The following is an 18,537-nucleotide window of genomic DNA, read 5'->3' as shown; positions in this document are numbered from 1 at the left end:
AAGCCTAGAATGCAGGATTGATGAAGAGACCAGAGACCAGATGGTGCTGGGTGAGTGGTATTCTCTGGTTGTTTTTAAAGGCAAGGCAGGGAGGACACCATCACTCCTCCCATTGGTGTTACCCCTTTGGGGAAAGGAATCTGGTCACCCACAGTTTTGTGTGTTAGCTTTTCCACTTGGGAAATCCAAACCTTGGATGGAGAGGCGGATAAAATGAAATCCAGGGGAACCTCCACGGGCATGCTGCAGGACTGACTGGCGCCTCATTCTCACAGCACGGGGGGCCTCCCGGTTAAGCCGCTGCACACGTGTGTGTTGTGAACAGCATGAAGTGTCCTGTGTGCTATTTCCTGGTGATGTTTGTCATTTACTTCTTCCTCAACTCACTCTAAGAGGGGATTTGAGAAGCTTAGAGCAATCCATACAAGTGCGTTACCACATGAAATAACTGAGCACGAGGAGATAATAATAAACTAGGGCTGGAAAATAGGAACCCATTCTGAATATGCTTGCCTGTTGATAGATTCCAGTTACAAGAGGTGTTGCTACCAACATTACCTACTTGCTCTAGAGAGAACAGTTTCACACCCTCAGCCCAGGTGACGGGCCCTCCCACTGACCCCCCACCTTTCGCAGGGCTCAGGGATGGGGGGGGGGGGGGGTGCGGCAGGAATTGCTTCTCTTGCAGGAATTTTCCAGAAACCCTCCTGGCTTCTGATCCTGTACAACCTGATATAATCGATCATGCCTCACTTCGCTCCCTCCCCCTTTGCTGGCACGCGGTGTGGGGTCGTGGTTACTTGCCTACAGCAGCAAAGCTCCAGAGAAGCTGACCTTACCAAGGACACTTAGCCCCTGCAGGAGGGGCCAGGGCACACGTGTAAAGCTCTCACGTCTCAAGTTCATTGCGTGGTGTTATGTGGTAGTCGTTTCTTGCACCGCTGCCAAGCACAGTTTGAAAGGCATTTGTGGGAAGTAAGTATGGTCATCGCTGTGGGCACATCATGGCTAATACATAGGTCCTTCCCATGCTGTGAGACAGACAAGGTCCCAAAATTCTGCCCCAAAACTTAGTTCATTGGAAAAACAAAAACAAAACACCAGATTAAAAGGGCAGGTGCTCCGGAGGTATGGAGACAGAACAAAGCAGAGGCAGACACACATTGCTTTCTGCGGAGCAGCCACAGAGCGAGGGCAGGGCGGGGGAGGCCAGGCCTCTGAAGGGGCCAGTTCAGTCCATTCAGGGCAATGAGGCGGGATTTGAACTTGGGGGAGGGGCTCCTCTGCCTGTGCCCTCCTGCCCCTGGCTCAAGAGAAGAGGATGGCATGCGGGCGCCCTGTGGTCTGGGCACAAAGGCCATGCAACGCGGGAAGCCCCCTCTTTCACAGGAGATCTCTGCCTGGGTCATGAGGAGGGTGTTTGATGCACAGGCACATAATTTATAGAGATTACTGCTGTTATGAGCAGAGCCCAGCAAAGCCATGTTGGAAGTCGCCCGCAAACCTGTCCCGGCTGCCCGTGCCCCACGCGCTGAGCGGCGGGTGGGAGGGGGTCCGCGGCTCCCCACTCCAGAGCAGGGCGCGGAGGAGGAGGACCAGGGGGGCACCCTCTCCTCCTGGGGACGCTCCCCTGCCCGCTCTGCGCGGGGACGGGTCCCAGTCTCCCCTCCCTTTCCCAGAGGGACGGACACCCCCACACCCAGCCCCTCCGGGCGCCCGGGCCGCGCGGGCGCAGCGCACCCCAGTGGACGCGCGGCCTGGGGCAGTGGCACCGGCTTCCGGGGAGCCTGCCGCCGCCGCCGCGGAGCCGGGCCGGGACTCCGGAGCCGGTCTGGGCCGGACCCCCACCCTCCCTCCCAGGGGGCGCGGCTGCTCCGGCCCCGCCCGCCGCACCTGGAGGGACCGGGGGGCGGGGCGGGGCGGGGCGGGGCGGCTGGCCGGGCGCCCCCGCAGCTCCGGAGCCGGAGCCGGAGCCGGAGCCGGACCGGACCGGGAGGCGCGGAGGCGGGGAGGCGGGAGGTGGGGAGGCGGGAGGTCCGGAGGCCGGCGGCTCGGGACCGGCGGGAGGACTCCCGGGCGCGGGGCGGCGGGCATGGAGCGGTCGGAGTCGGTGGAGGCCTGGCTGGACGACCACCGCGACTTCGCCTTCTCCTACTTCGTGCGGAAAGCCTCCAGGTGAGCGGGCCGGGCCGGGCCGGGACCGGGACCGGGACATGGGCTGCCCCGGCTCTCCCCCCGCAGCGGGGGCAGCGCGGGCCGGGCCTCGCTCCAGGACTCGGTCCGGTCCGGTTCGGTGCCGGGACCTGGGCTTGGAGGCGAGCGCAGGCGAAGTGCCGAGCGTGGACCCGGTCCAACTCGTTCCCGAAGTTCAAACACAAAGACGTCCCGGCGCCTCCCGCAGCCCGAGCCCCGGCCCCGCGCCCGGAAGCCCGTCCCCACCCGGCGGCCGCTCCTCCCCCGGCCCCGCGCGGCGCGGGCGGGAGCCGAGCCGAGGCGGCGGCGGGAGCTCCGGTGAGTGCGGAGCGGTCCCCCCGCCCGGCCCGCGCCTCCTCCGCCGCCCCGCTCCCCGCTCCCCGCTCCCCGGGCTCCGGGCTCCGGGCGGGCGGAGAGGATCTGGGGCGGGTGGGGCGCCCCGGGGCCACCCCGCTGGGCCGGGGCCAGGCGGGCGGGGCGGGGACGCGGTCCCCCGGGAGGCGCCGTGGGAAGCGCGGGGAGCGGAGGCGCCGAGGCGGCGGCGGAGGGAGCGGCGCACGGACGGTGCGCGGCCGGGCGATGGCGGGGCGGCCGGTCCCTGCTCCGCGCACGGCGAGCGGGCGGCGGGGGCGCTAGGCGCCGCTCCGGCGCGCCTCCCCGGGCGGGGTCCGCGGTCCGCGCTGCCGGCTCCGGGCTCCGGGGCCGTGCCCCGCGCCGCCATGTGGCCCTTCGGCGACAGAACCAGGTACCTCCGCGCTCCGCTCGGGGCGCTGGGCTGGGCGGCGGGCGGGCGGACGGGAGGCTTCGGACCGGGGACCTGGGGCCACAGGGCCCCTGACGCCGCGGGGGGTCCCTTCGCGATCTCAGACGGGGCCCTTTGAACCCCATTTCTCCCCAGAAACGGTCCGAGTCGCCGGTCGCCGGCTTAGGACAGACCTTACCTCCGGGTTAGCGGTGCGCCCCAGAGTGCGCCTCCCTCTGCTCCCGCCTCTCCCCGGAACCCGCGAGAGAGGGCACCCTGGGCGGAGAGAGGGGCACCCTGAGCTGTGATCGGGCACCCTGAGCGGAGAGGGAGCACCCTGAGCGGAGCGGGGTGCACCCTGAGCGGAGAGCGGGTCCTTCTGAGGCCAATCCCTGGGAGATTGGGGTGAGCAGCGCGGCAGGAGTTGTGCGTTGCTGTGGGGATGGCTGCCGAGTCCGCAGCTGCTCCCAGCCCATCCTTCCCTTGTCCCGTGTCCGGTCCCCTGCACACTGCACCCCTGCCCCCTGAGCTGTCCCCCTGCACACTGCCCTCTGAGCTGTCCTGTGCACACTGCTCCCCTGCCCCCTGAGCTGTCCCCCTGCACACTGCACCCCTGCCCTCTGAGCTATCCCCCTGCACACTGCCCTCTGAGCTGTCCCGTGCACACTGCACCTTCCCTCTGAGCTGTCCCGTGCACACTGCACCCCTGCCCTCTGAGCTGTCCCCCTGCACACTGCACCCCTGCCCTCTGAGCTGTCCCCCTGCACACTGCACCCCTGCCCTCTGAGCTGTCCCCCTGCACACTGCACCCCTGCCCTCTGAGCTGTCCCCCTGCACACTGCACCCCTGCCCTCTGAGCTGTCCCCTACACACTGCACATCCCTGTCCCCCCGCACACTGCACCCCTGACCTCTGAGCGTGGCGGGATGGGGCGGCAGGGGAAGCTGATGTTTAAGTGCGGGTTGTTCTTTGGGCAGCTTATCCACAGTGGAAAGGGAAAGTTACTTGTTTTACAAATGAGCCTACAGGCCTCTTTCTCACCACCACCGCCCTTTAAAGACACAAGCGGGTTTTTAACTAGTCACACCTACCAACAGGGACTTCCAGAACCGCAGAACTTTCCAGCGGCCCTTTAGTGGGAAATAGGTGAAAATGTTGCTGCCTTCCTGTACATGCTGGGTTTTCTCCCAGTTGGCATGGGGTGAAAACCCCAGTTCTCAAAGCATGCTCCTCAGGGCACGCTGGAGGGTGTATGAGGCCGTGCCTTCCTCCGGCTTTTACCGGGCAGCTGGTGGCTATAAAACAGGTGGCTGCACACTGTCTGTGGGGAGAGAGAGAGGAAGAGAGGGGGAGAGAGGCGGAGAGAGAGGGGGAGAGAAGGAGAGAGGGAGAGAGGAGTGCATGCTGAGTTCACACTGGAAAATGAAAGTATGTACCAGTGGGAGTATCTCAGGCCTCGGTTCTGGGAGTTGCAAAGTTGCAAAGTACTAGAAGCTGCCAGTATGTAGCCAGGTGCTTTCTAAAGCAGAAGCCCAGCCCGGGTCTGTTTTGGGGGCATTGACCTAAAGGAACAAGGGGAGGGGGGACATGAGCTGCTTATAAAGTTGCCAGCCTTCTGAACCCAGCGCGACCCTCTCAGTGGAGTGAGAACTAATGCAGACGTTTCAGCGTCACAGCCGAGATTTGTTCTTTCCCCAGAAGCTCACCCTGTGCTGTGTCCCCTTTTGTCACAAACGCTGCGGGCGACTCGGGGTGTAGGCGGCAGGTGTGAACGCACTGGGGTTCCCTGTGATGGAGGCAGGCCCCCGCGCTGTCCGCTCTGGGCGGTGCTGCCTGGGGCCACGGCCCTCTCTGTCCTCTCCCAGGCGGGCGGTCCCCCTCGGCGGCTCGGGGCACGGGGCACGGGGCACGGGCAGGCTGGGTCCTGGCCGCCTGGTTCCCCTGGAACACCTGCGCGGCCGGCCTGAGAGCCTCAGCTGCTGCCGTTCCCCCAGACGCAGTGAGGCAGCGCCGTAAAAACTGCAGCCGGGGCAGGCGAGGATCCTCTTGGTGATCACTGCCGTGGGTGTGAGTTGGAGTGTCCGGTGAGCCATCCATCCCGTAACCTCTGGCATAAAGGCTCAGGGGAGGCTGTCCCCAGCGTGGAGCCCCCTCGCCCCGGGACCACCCTGCAGTCGCCTGGAGACCCTCAGGAGGGGCTCGAACGCCCCTGCTTCTCAGAGGGCCCCTTCCCGGGCCAGTGCCGCGGCCGTGCTGCCTCCCCTGAGCCTCGGCCGCTGTGACCGGCCGCAGACGATTATCAGCCCTGAGCTTCTCGCCGCTTTGCTCTGCGGCGGCCTGAGCGGAGCCGGTGGCAGAGCGGGGCGGGGTGGGACATGAAGGGGACGGCGTTTATGGCCGCTGGGATCGGAGTCCAGAAACAGAAGTTTCCCCTCCCTTGTGGTTGGCGGTGACAGACTCCCCGCCGTCGCAAAGTGCTGGCTGAGGTGCTGCTGCTCCAGGTCCCCTATCCGGGCTTGTCTGTCTGTCTGTCTTTTTTACTTTCTCTTTTATAATTGTTTCACCTCTAAAAGCCTTAACATTTTTATTTGCATGGCACTCATATTAAAAGAGTTGGTGGATGGAATATGAATCTTACTACCCACTCTTAAAAATTACTGTTTCTGGCCCGGCCAGTGTGGCTCAGTGGTTGAGCACCGACGTATGAATCAGGGGGTCACCGTTCGTGTAGGAGGCAGCCGGTCAGTGATTCTCTCATCACTGATATTTCTATCTCTTCCTTTCCATTCCTCTCTGAAATCAATGAAAATATATTTTTAAAAATTTTAATGACTTCTGTAATCACATAGGAATATAAACCTCACAGTTTTCAGACAAATTATGTAATACAACAGTGAATAATAATGCAGGAGTGCACTCGGCTCGGCCCGGCCAGAGGCTGCCTGGGCCTCCCCGGCAGGCTGACGTGGGGGGAGGAGGGAGGGAGGTTCTGGGGCTGAACGGCCTTCCCGCATGTGTGTCTGTGACCTGGGGTACAGCGCCTGCTCCAGCGGTTAGTGGCCTGAGAGACCCCTGAGGTGACACCTCTCACCTCCCGGGTCTCCCTGTCAGACCATGCGGAGCGGCGGTTCCCAATGGGGACACACACCCCCGGGGGCAGCTTGGTTTTAAGGGCAATTCTGGTTGTTAGTGAATTTTTTGCATTTCTTATGGTGCTAGGGGCCTCCCCTACAGTACATAAATATACCCTGTGACATAGTTACACATTTCAGTTCTTCATTGTATGTTTTGAAACTTTATTTGCCATATTTTTCTATCACTTCATATTATTACCATTTTTTGACAATTACTTAGTGATTTCTCCCTCGGTACTTCGGCTGTCCGTTGGTTCTTTTCTTTCTCTCATGGATGCCATGTTCTTTGGAAGCTTGTGTAGACCAAGTTCATGGCCTTTTAGGCTTCCTCCATGTGAATGGGAGCTCGCTTTTTGAATAATCAGAATTATATGTCACTGAGCGGGGGGGGGGGGGGGGGGGGGGGGGGGGTGTCAGGATTTTAGAGATGCTGGGGGGCGTGGCCAAAAAAAGCTTGGAACCACTGATGTAGAGCCTCAGCGTAAGACCAGCTTCCGGAAATGGTGCCGGAATGACGTAGTGACAGTCCTAGAGGGACAGTTGGAAATCACTCTTCACTTCCTATCTCACAGACCTGAGCAGGCTGGCAGTGCCGTTCAGGAGTGTTTTCATTTGTGGTCTGAAATGTATAAAAATCGCCACTATTTTCACTGTGCCTTCGGGACCCCCGCCGAGCGTTTTTTAGCACTCTGGTCACAGGGAGTAACCATTGCCCTTTCCCTTAAGTCCCTGGTGCCTCCCTAGTGCAGTGGGTAGTACATCGGGTTTCGTAAATAATTCCGCCCACGCAGTTGATCTGACTCTGGCCTCTGATACATTTATTTTCAGAGCCTTGGAAATGCCTCCCGCGGCGTGGAAGTAAAGAGCAGAGAGTGCCCACCTCCCAGGCCCCTCCTCCTGATCGGAAAACACAAATTACCTAGAACTTTGGTTCAACTTACTCCGTGTTTTAGCAACAAGTCCCGGGAAAGGTTTCTCTGTCGTTAAAAAGGCTGGACGGGACTGCTTGGTATCTTTTTAGTTTCTCGTGTAGGAGGCAGCCGGTCAGTGATTCTCTCATCACTGATATTTCTATCATTTCTAGCCTTTCATTAAGCCCCCCCTGCTGTGTGAGCCGGTATGTGTTTTGTTCTTGGAGCGGATTGTGGGACGCTGGCCTCTCCAGGATCGAGCCCTGAGTGAGGACTGCGGGCCGCTCTGGCAGGCCCCGGGCTGCTGGGCGGTGGAGGTGGAAATGCCAGGGCCTGGCCTGAGGTGCAGCCCTGCGAGGCCTCTGCAGGGCCTGTGAGCTCGGTGTAGCTGCACAAACCAGGCCGGTGACCTGGTCCCGCTGGTGGATGGGCCTCGGAAATATGTCACAGGGCCGGCCTCTCCAAAGAAAGTGCCCGCGAGCTGCAGACCTCGGGATAAAAGCAGAAGGAAGTCTTTCCACATGAGTCACCGTTTGATAGTTAGCTCCGCAACCGCATCAGCGGACGTGGTATTCTCGGTTCAAGTTGAGTTACATGTATATACTTATGATGTAAGTGCCCCATTCGTGTTGTCTCAATGGTAGGGATGTGTACTGATTGCCAAGCATGTAAGTGGTTAAAGCAGGGAAAGCAGCCTGAGTGTTAAGTTCGTAAGAACCATGTTGCCACGTCCTCTGCAAAGCTTTTCGCCGTGTGTACTCCTCCGGTTTCTGTCCGAGGCGGCCGGGCCTGTCAAAGTCCTGCGTGCCCCGCCGGCCTGTGTGCGGAGCGCTCCCTGGAGTCTGATCGGGGAGTAAGGCTGGCTTTTCCGCAGCCCATTGCTCTGACCTTAGCACACCCAGACATGAGCCGTCAGAGTCGTTTGGTACCCTGTCCTCAGTGGTAAGTAGAAACAGTAGGAATCCTCATCTCTACTCTGTTCACCAGAGCTGAGATTATAAGAAGAGAAAAGACCCTGGCCTTCTGAGTTGATGAAATGATGGAAACACACACACACACACACACACACATACACACACACACAGATTTGTTGTCTTTCAGAGGTAACGGAGATAATGCGATCCAGTGTCTTTCAAACTTAAGCGATGTACCTCTGCTAAAGAGACATGCTTGTCTGTCTCCCTGACCGTAGTTAGAAAGCTTTGGTCATAAGTGACAGAAACCCAGCTTGAGCTCATACAGAACTGATGCCTAGAATTGAAGTTCCTGGGAATTGGGTTTGGCTGTGAAATTCAGCAGGTCAAATATTAATCATCAAAATTCTGTCAGTTCTTCTATATGTCTGTCTATTTAATCTGTCTGTTCTTCTGTCCATCCATCCGTCATCTATCCTCCCGTCCATCCATCCATCTGTCCTTCATCTGTCCACCTGTCCGACCATCCATTCATCCATCCATCCATCCGTCCATCCACCCATCCATCCATCCGTCCATCCATCTGTCCCTCCCTCACGGGCCCTGTGCTGGTGGCGTTGTTACCCTCCCGCTCTCTTCGTGAGTTGGCAGGTCTCTTCGGGGCCAGTGTCTGAGGCCTTCACTTCTGATGCTGGAGCGGTGCCTTCTTCCATCCCCGTCCTCAAACGCCCCTGGCCTCGGGGTCCCCTGCCTGTCGGGAGCAGTGTCGTCTGACTGCGCTGTTGAGGCAGATGGCCCGAGTGTGACCGTGTCTGTGGGGCGGGGCTCCCCAAAGGAAGTGACCAGGGAACCCCCAGCCCGGCTCTCTGTGCTTTAACGTTATTTCAATGTGGAATCTGTAAGATTCGTGTGAGTTAATCACAGTCAGGCATGTGTGCGACTGATACCAAAATAAGTTAATTATGAATAAAATGGAAAACCTCCAACCAAAAGCCACCTGACAGCACCCACTGAACACCTACCTGCGGAGGGACGTGGCCCGGCTGGCCACAGGGGCCAGGTCAGCTGCCTTCCGCTCTGCCCCGGGACGACCCTGCCCCCGCGGCCGTGAACAACCACGAGCCCAGCCCCAAGCTCAGTCCGAGGCTCTGGGTGCGCTGGGTGTGGATGTGCATCTGCGGGTCACGTTTCCCCCTCCCCCAACATCCGTCCCCCCCCTGCTCTGTCCCGCGTGCCAGCCGCAGAGTGGCTGATGCCCCGAGAGGACCTGGTGCCACACCGCGGGGCCCGGGTACCGGCGGGCACTACGGGGACGGGTTCTGGTGGGCATTATGGGGACGGGTACAGGTGGGCACTACGGGGATGGGTACAGGTGGGCACTACGGGGACGGGCACAGGTGGGAACCATGGGGCCGGGTACCGGTGGGCACTACGGGGACGGGTACTGGTGGGCATTATGGGGATGGGTACCGGTGGGCACTACGGGATGGGTACCGGTGGGCACTACGGGGATGGCTACCGGTGGGCACTACGGGATGGGTACCGGTGGGCACTACGGGATGGGTACCGGTGGGCACTACGGGGATGGCTACCGGTGGGCACTACGGGATGGGTACCGGTGGGGGCCGCGGGGCAGGTACTGGTGGGAACCTCGGGGATGGGTACAGGTGGGCACTACGGGGACGGGTACCAGCGGGCACTACAGGGACAGGTACTGGTGGGCCCTGCGGGGATGGGTACTGGTGGGCACCGCGGGGATGGGTACCGGGTACCGGTGGGCACCGGGGATGTGAAGTGCACTCCTCCACCTTTCTCCCGTTTGACCCGCCATCGCTGCAAACATGAGGGAAAGTGTTTTCATGGCCACGGCCAGGCCTCCAGGACATGCTTGCTCGGGGGCAGGGCTCACAGCACGTCACGGGCGCGGGAAGCATGGCTCTCAGGGTGCTTCCCTTCCCGTGTCCGTGGTTTTCTTTCCGGGGAAACCCTCACGCCCAGTGGAGCGGCTGGAGATCCGCCTCTTGTTTACACGGGTTCCAGCTGGCGGAGAGCCGGGCCCCCCAATAACTCCAGGCAGAGCCTTCGTTCCCCCTTCGTCCCAGGGCCTCCTCACTGTGGCTCGGAGTGGAGAATTTGGGGGTGTGCGTGGAGGCGCCCCAAACCGCCCCTGTTTTCTGTGACACCTGCTATTGTAGGTAATATTTCCTTCATCTAAACCAGTGGTCACCAAACTCTTTAGTCAGCAGATCCAAATATAACAGCACAACAATTGAAATTTCTTTGGAGAGACAAATATTTTACTCTTAAACTTCTTCTAACACCACTTCTTCAACATAGACTCGCCCAGGCCGTGGTGTTTTGTGGACAAGCCACACTCCAGGAGCCAAAGAGCCGCATGTGGCTCTCGAGCTGCAGTTTGCCGACCTGGGGACCTAAACCAGCGCTTCTGGGAGGCGGTGCCCTGCGGGGTGCTGACCTTGGCTAGGAGAGGCTGCTGAGCGAATCGGGGAGGGTTAACATCCCGGGGCCCAGACCCTGGCTGCTGGGAGCATCTCATCTTTGTGACCCACATTTCCAAATGCTCCCCCCCCCCCAACACACTTCTCAGATGGAGCTTGTCCTCCTTCCAGTACTTTCTCCGCAGACGGGGGTCGGTCAGAAGATGCCAGTACCGTGGCCCGGCCGATCTGAATGGCATCCACGTGCGGGGAGAACACCCAGCGTACGTTTCACGGAGCGATTGTGTCTCTGGCAGATAATTCTACCAGGTCACCGTCCACGTTCCCTCCTCTGGCGGGAACCGCACAGTCTGCAATGGGTCCTTGGTGATGGGTTCACAGACCAGTGACAGACCCCGGGAGAGACGGGGGTGACCACGGAAGGGCAGACTCAAGCGCATGAGGGTGCGCTGTGTGTTCCCATCACTCGGTCTGGGGCTTCTTTCTGGCAAATCTCTGCAGGTGCTCCTGCTCCGGGACTGGCCCCATGGCTGACCCGGAGCCCAGATGCCAGCCTGCGCACAGAGAGATCCCGGGTACGAGCCAACCCAGCCACTGCCACCCCGACCCCCTGAGGCCGAGCCCCGAGCCTTGAGGGCTCTCCCCCTTCCGGCTCAGCCTGAGGGTCATGATGAAATGTCGCCATGGCCCTCATCATAGCTGTTGGTTGTATGTTTTCTCACATTTGTTGTCAGTTTTATTATAGCTTTGACATTTGGGGGGGAATTGTCCCCCAAATCTGTAATGTATTTTTGAAAAAAAATTAATTTCGAGGTAGTGATGAATGAAAAAAAGTTACATTCTTGCATTTATTTTTCTTAGCTAAATGTTAGGCTCCTAATATTTATGTATTGTTCAGAAAACATTATATATAAGTGTAGTTATTGGTCTGGAGAGTCAGTGTGTTCCACCTCTGCTTTTGAGAAAATTTTTATGTTAAAACAACTCTTGTGTTTTCAGTATCAGTGTTTCTGAAGAGAAATCAGTGCATTTAAATTAGGAGCTTAAGAAGCAGCAATGCTATGCCTCGTTTTTCTGTTGTAGCCTACTGAATGATTTCTTGTTATATTTAGCAAAGAAAAGTGCTTTTGAAAATATACCCCATTTAATATTCAGTTAACTTAGAACAATAATTACTGTGCATTGAACACTGGGACTGCACTCCATGTCCCTGCACATGCATCGTCTCCTCCAGTTCTTCAGAGGCTGTGAGGGGAGGCCGCTGTGTCCACCTGTAGGGAGAGGAAGTAACGCCCGGAGGTGTCTCCCCGAAGGCAGTGGTCCTGGGCCGGCCAGGGCGCTCAGCTGGTTGGCACTGTCCTGTCTGTGCACCGAAGGGCTGCGGTTTGATTCCTGGGCAGGACCCAGGGAGGGCAACCGATTGATGGAGGTTCCTCTTTCACATGGATGTTTCTCTCTCTCTCTCTCTCTCTCTCTCTCTCTCTCTCTCTCTGACTCTCTCTCTCTCTGTTTCTCAGCCTCTCTCAGCCTCTTTCTCTCAGCCTCTCTTTCTCTCTCTCTGCCTCTCTCTCTCTCTCAGCCTCTCTCTCTCTCTCTCTCTCAGCCTCTCTCTCTCTCTCTCAGCCTCTCTTTCTCTCTCTCTGCCTCATACTTTCTCTCTCTCTCTCTCTCTCTCTCTCTCTCTCTTGGCATGTTCTCAGATGAAGATTTTTTAAAAAAGCAGTATTTCTGGGTGGAAGCCCCCCTTTCCTGCTCGGGCCCCATCCCCTGTCCGCCACGCGCACTGGGGTCCCTTCCACGCAAAAGGGGCAGAGCAGGGCTCACGGAGGCGTCCCCCCCGGGACCCTAACTCAGGGAGGCTGACCTACTCGTGGCCTCTGAGGTGCTGGCACACCCCGCCGAGGGCCGGCCGCCGCCTGGAGGGTCCACGTCCACGTGTGAGTTCAGAACATGAAAGTGGAACGCTCGGACGACCTTCTTAAATAGGGTGGCTGAGACTGAAGCACTAGGCCGCGGCTGTTCTATTTTTTATAGGAGGACACAGATGCCCTCAGTAGAATTTTTTATCCTTCGATACATTGGTTTAGGCGAGAGTACAAACACACTTTAGTTGCTTTTCCAGTAGGTAGCACCTAATATTTGTAACTCACACGAGTGATGCTCACATCGCATTTTTCCTTGGCCTCGTAAGCGTCCGTCCTCACTCTCCTGGGAGCCAGGACCTTCTGTGAACCTGGGCGAGGGGGTCCAGCTTTCCCCGTCTACACGTCTGGAACATGGACTATGTGTTTTAGGCATTTCTGTCTATTCCAGAGTCATCTTGTCAGGTGTTAGCAGTTCAGTTCTGGCTGCAAGACAACATATGCTGTGTCTCTGGACATGCATGTGTGTATATGTGCACATACGTGTACATGTTTGTGCACACATGTGTCCCTTTGGCTAGTCCTGTGTAAAATGCTGTGGGGTGTGGGCCCCCGTCCTGTGAGTGAGTTTTGCACGATCTATTGATTGCTCCCAGATAGTGGGTGTATGGGAGAGGCCGTGGCTGGTCTAGATCAGAGGGAAATTTCTAGAACACAACCATGCCGTGTGACACTGTTTCCTGCGAAACAGTTACAGTCGTCTTCGGTACAAATGAGAAACTGGGAAGGGAGGACGTTTTCATTCCTGAGAGCGCTTGTGCCTTAGAGCACATGTGTCAAACACAAGGCCCGCGGGCCAAATCCGTCCCGCCAGGCCTTGCAATGTGGCCCGCACCGCGCTGTCATCACTGCACTCCGCTGCGTTTCCATCACAATGACAGTTTAGGACTGTTCAGTAAACCATTCGGCCTGCGATTTAGGCTGGATTTTAGATTTTGGCCCCTTCTCTGATTGAGTTCGACACCCCTACGAGGGACCTTTCACTGTTTATAGTGAATAGCACTGAATTTATAAAAATTTATAAAAGTTTCTAGGGAGCAGAGGCAGTGCCTCGTACGTGCAGAACGCTGCCCGTTAGTGCGCGCACGGGCGTCACTGCTGTGGCACCGTAGGCGTGGTCGTTAGAGCTGCGTGTTTAGATGGCTCCCCTCCATCTCCTTCAGGAAGTGAGCGCCAGGATGTGGGATGGAGGACGGGGTGGAAACTGCGGACGAAGTGGTCCCATGAGCAGCAGACGCCGAGATGAGATGAGAATTTAGGACGCGTTGATGATCCCCACCTCCCAGGCTTTGTACCCAGAATGCTTAGCAACCCCAGCGGGAGTCGCCTCCGTCCTTAAGAGGCTGAAATTTGCTTTTCTGTCTATTAAGTACATTAGACGTGTGGCTGTGAGAGTGAAATGAAATTGCGAGATTTAGAGAGGAATTTGATGCCACACATTATTAATCCAAAAGCTTTCTACTGTCCAGTTATCCTACACGGGATCACAGTGTGGCTGGTACACGGGGTCATGGTGTGGCTGGTACACGGGGTCACGGTGTGGCTGGTACACGGGGTCACGGTGTGGCTGGTACACGGGGTCATGGTATGGCTGGTACACGGGGGTCACGGTGTGGCTGGTACATGCATGGGGTCACGGTGTGGCTGGTACACGGGGTCACGGAGTGGCTGGTACACCGGGTCGTGGTACACGGGGTCACAGTGAGCTGTTTCCCTGGTGCCCTGGACCAGCCCAGGGATCTCCCCCAGAGAATAATTTATTCCAGAAGCAAAGGAATCCAATTAAAGTAGAAAAATATCAGAGAAAGGGTTTTGTTTGAGACTCTGTCTTAAAAAGTGGAACTGCAGGTTATGAAGGTAAAGTTACTTTAGATGTAATAAAGTTTGGATGATCGAGCACACTCAATGCTAATCTTTAGAATAAGCAGTGAATTTCCTGGCAAAGTCGTACCATACACAATAGCTTTTCGCCCAGCCTGACGTTCACACCTGGATCAGGAGAACCTTTTTCTCCCCCAAAACACTGCTCTTAAATATTTAATACATGAAGACTTCCTCCGCCTTCCCAAGGGCCTTTCTTAATCCAGATAGTAGTTATTAGAGTAGAATTCTTTTTTTAAAAATATATTTTATCGATTTTCCACAGAGAGGAAGGGAGAGGGATAGAGAGTTAGAAACGTTGATGAGAGAGAAACATCGACCAGCTGCCTCTTGCACACCCCCTACCAGGGATGTGTTCGCAACCAACATACATGCCCTTGACCGGAATCGAACCTGGGACCTTTCAGTCCGCAGGCCGATGCTCTATCCTCTGAGCCACACCGGTTTGGGCTAGAATTCTCTTTTCAAGTTCCCGGATGTCATTCCCTCCTCGCGCTAGCTGCCCGGTAACAGGCACACCCTTTGCCGCCCGCGGCTTGTGTCCCAGGAGAATGTGCCCCGCGTCCTCTGCCCCCTGCGAGCAAGTCCACATCTCGCGGGAGAATTCTAACTTCCATCCCAGGTGACTGGCGCCGGACAGGGTCCAGGGGCGGGAGGACCATCCGTCTGAAGGGAAAGGGCTGGTGTCACCTCCAGCAGCCACACAAGCCGCCGAGGGGCGCGATGGGTGCGAGGCTGCATCCCCTTCCTTGTGGTCGGTTCCTGACTGGCTGTTGTGATGTCATCGTCACGTGTGTTTTCCTGCGCACACGGCGCTCCAGGCAGCAGATCACTGAGAATGTGGTTGCGAGAAAGCCCCTCCCCCGTGATTGTGGTTGATGGAAATGGTCGATTGAATGACTGAATGTCCTGTGTCATTTAACACGGAGTTCCTCTCTCCCGGCAAACACGTGTGAGCCCATTAAATTCAGCAGCAAAGACACGGGACGGAGGTGAGCCCCGCCTCTGTCTGAGGCGCACACGGGCCCGCGGGGAGGGCCTCGCAGGGGCGGGGAGCAGGAACTGCTAACGGGGGTGCTGATTTCTGAGTGCGAGTGCGGGCTCTCGGACATCCACGGCCTGCTGTTCCTGCGAGGCAGTTACCTTAGGACCTTTTCCTGATTCTCTCGGGAACTGCCTGCTGAGCTCTGTCGGGCCGGCATAGCTCAGGTGTTGCGAATCAACTTGTGAGCTAGGAGGCCTCGGTTCGATTCCCCACCGGAGCACCTGTCCCAGTTGGGGGCTCCATCCCCCACATGGGGCCTGCAGGAGGCAGCCGATCCATGATTCTCATCATTGAGGTTTCTCTCTCTCTCTACCGCTCCTTTCCTCCCTGAAATCAGTAAGCGCAGGGCTGAGCAGGGAATGGGACGGACAGGTCGCTCTGGTGGGAGAAGACAGACAATCCTGGTTAATAACCAGGATCAGTGACCCTCAGGGAGAACTGGGTGGGGTTGGTGAGACCAGCTGTGCTGGAGGCACATTAGCTGGGTCAGGGAGGGCCTGGCTGAGCGGGGGAGAAGCGGGGAGAACTGTGATCAGCCAGGGGATGGGAGCGGAGAGAGCTGTGATCAGCCAGGGGATGGGAGGGGAGAGGGGCCCAGACTGGGCACATGTAGAGCTTCGTGTGCTTGAGTTTGGGTTCCATTCTCAGTTCGAGTGAGAAGCCAAGTGGGGTAGTGAAGATGCTAAGATCACCCCTACTGGTGCTGTTCAGTGGTTAGAGTGCTAGCCTTCGCACTGACAGGTCTCAGGTTCGATTCCCTGTCAACGGCACATGCCTGCTCTGGTCAGGGCAAATGCCTAAGACCAGCGTTTTTCAACCGCTATTCCGCGGCACACTAGTGTGCCGCGAGATGCAGACAAGACAAGAATTTTATAATTTTTCACTATTTTGTTTACTTAATATTTCATAATAAAGTAATTATAAAATACTTTCTTTGTGTTTATTTGATTCCTATTCAAGAGAATTACTTTATATATAGTCAATATAGGCACAGAGTTAAATTTTTTAACATTTTCTAATGGTGGTGTGCCTTGTGATTTTTTTCATGAAACAAGTGTGCCTTTGCCCAAAAAAGGTTGAAAAACACTGCCTAAGACAACCACTCCATGTGTCTCTCTCACATGGATGTTTCTCTCTGTCTCTGTCTCTTCCCTCTAATCCCTCCCTCCCTTCCACTCTCTAAAAATCTAAAAATCAATGGGAAAAATGCCCTCGGGTGAGGATGAACAACAACAACAGAAGATGCTAAGATCCACTTTGTGACAAGATTACTTGCCTTTGGGTGGAGAGAGGATTGAAAGGGCCATTTATAATAGGGGAATACGGAGTAATATGGGGAGCGGGGGGGGGGGGGGGGGGTTTTGACCAGGAGGGGCCGTGGCCACCTCCAGGGGGCATGGTGGGCTCTGGCCAGGTGGAGGGCAGGAGGTGGAAGTGAACAGATTGGGATAGAAGGTGGTTTGATTAAAGAAAAAAGCTCATCGCCATCTTCCGGTCAGAAGGTAAGATATGCTGTGGCTAAGGTTGAGATTTGTAGCTGAAATGGTTAAAATGCCTATGTTGGTTGAACAGTGTAGGTTCCATGTACATGTGTTAAGTCACGTGACACGTGTTCTTGTAGACAGTGCTTTCTCCCTGCCTCACATTGGACAGGATGGTTTTATTCTGGAGTCGCCTGCCTTTTGAGAGGCTGGTGCATCTTTGGCACCAATGTCGGACCCCACGGTGTGATTGTGGGGGGCAGAGACCTTTCGCAGAGTATGGTATCTCACGTCCGTGTTTGAAGACACAGCCTTATTTTAATCAATGCATTTGTTGTCACTGTTTGTTCTAAGCCACAACATGGATTTATAAAGCATCAGGACACTTAATTCTTTCTAATCCTCACTTGAAGATATATTGAGAGAGATGAGAGAGAGAGAGAGACATCGATGTGAGAGAGAAGCATTGATCGGTTGCCTCCCATATGGGCCCTGACCAGGGATCAAACCCAGGACCTAGGTATGTGCCCTGCAGTCTTTGGGGGCAGAGGATGAACCTCAACCACTGGAGCCACCGGCCAGGGCAGCACACGTGCCCTTTTTGAAGGCTGTGCTTGTGGTCTGTGCAGTAGACCTGCCCACTCTGGTCCCTTACAGAGAGCTTCACAGGGCTCTGATAACTGTGCCCATCACTTAAAACTGTGGGTCATCCTTACAATATCTGCTACCTTCTTTCCCCGTTCCGTGCTGGACTGGGAGCATTTCTCCGTGTTTGCTCACAGTAAAATGATGAAGGGAACACCCCATGGTGTGCTCTGCGGTAAGGCAGGCTCTTCCTCCGCCCTCCTCCCACACCTCCTTTCCCGCCCAGTCAGTGGTGGCGATCATCCACATCCCACACGCGCCTCTGTCCGCGTCGGCCACTTGTCCCGCCGGCTCACGGGCGTAGTGCGCGTGGGCAGCCTCCGGTGGGGTGAGGTGGTTCTGATCTCTGCGCTCACAAACCGGCTGTCGCGAGTCCGGCACCCCGTGCCGCCTCTGGGACATGGACAGATGCGTTTTAAAGCTGTTCGATATGGCTGGTGGCCCCCAAAGAGGAGGTATGGCTGCTCACTGCCGTCTGAGAGGTCGCTCCTCACGGCGGTGAGGGCCAGGCCGTTCCTGCCGGGCCATTTGGCAGGTAACCATGTGTTACCACGGGTGCCGGCTGCGCGACTCGCGCCGCAGGCAAACGCTCTGAAATGTTTATCTTCGGAAGGTGAATTTTCCTTTTGGAAAACGTCAAGCCTTACAACCTGGGTTCTGAGGGAGCTGTTCCTCTAGGTTTGGGGAGGGGGGGTTTTGTTTTACTTGTTTGTTTGGGGAGAGGCTTCCTGAGAGACTAGTCCAACTTGTAGATAAACATGTTCTTCTGCGGCTTATGGGTTTCCTTGGAAGTTAGTCTCAAAAGAAGAGCTTTAAAATGCCTATAGGAATGGCACTGCCGGTTAGTGAGAGAGGACAGCTTTGCAAGGAGGGGGGTTTTGAATCAGCCACGCCTTGATGTGCGGGGTGGGTATTCAGTAGGTTTCCTTCGCAGGAGAGCACGTTAGCAACGAATGGTTTAAAGCTTTGGGCTGAATGTGTGAACCTAAGGATTGCCTACTTTACAGTCATCACCTTTCCACCAGCTGACAGTCTGGAGGAGGGAAGTTCCTGCTCGGCTCCGCGCAGGCCGTGGCCGGGGAAGTCCACGGAAGTCCACGGTCTTCCTGCAGCCCCATCACATTGCTGATCATTTTCTCTTCTCAATCGAATCCGTGTGCAGTGACATGGAGAAAGCCGTCCAGCAGCGAGCCTGTCAGCGAGACAAACT

The 18,537-nt window shown here is 56.7% G+C and overlaps 1 protein-coding gene across 2 annotated transcripts in view; it reads left to right on the top strand.

Annotated features, from left to right (window-relative positions):
• Positions 1-2,047: 2,047 nt before the first annotated feature.
• The window catches only part of PDE5A (phosphodiesterase 5A), a 93,833-nt gene continuing 77,343 nt past the window's right edge, over positions 2,048-18,537 (top strand). Inside the window, exon 1 of one of the 2 annotated variants that reach the window (XM_036450391.2) lies at positions 2,048-2,175. In XM_036450391.2, coding sequence (XP_036306284.2) covers positions 2,093-2,175 — 83 coding nt within the window. In that variant the 5' untranslated portion in view covers positions 2,048-2,092. Of the gene's footprint in view, positions 2,176-2,842; positions 2,939-18,537 lie in introns of those variants that run through there. The other variant, XM_036450388.2, reaches the window with a different exon arrangement.

This window comes from Pipistrellus kuhlii, unplaced genomic scaffold (assembly GCF_014108245.1).
Source record: "Pipistrellus kuhlii isolate mPipKuh1 unplaced genomic scaffold, mPipKuh1.p scaffold_m20_p_21, whole genome shotgun sequence".
In the NCBI taxonomy this organism is placed as follows: domain Eukaryota; kingdom Metazoa; phylum Chordata; class Mammalia; order Chiroptera; family Vespertilionidae; genus Pipistrellus; species Pipistrellus kuhlii.
The sequence above is the reverse complement of the archived record's forward strand: the minus strand, read 5'-3'. Positions and strand labels throughout refer to the sequence as shown.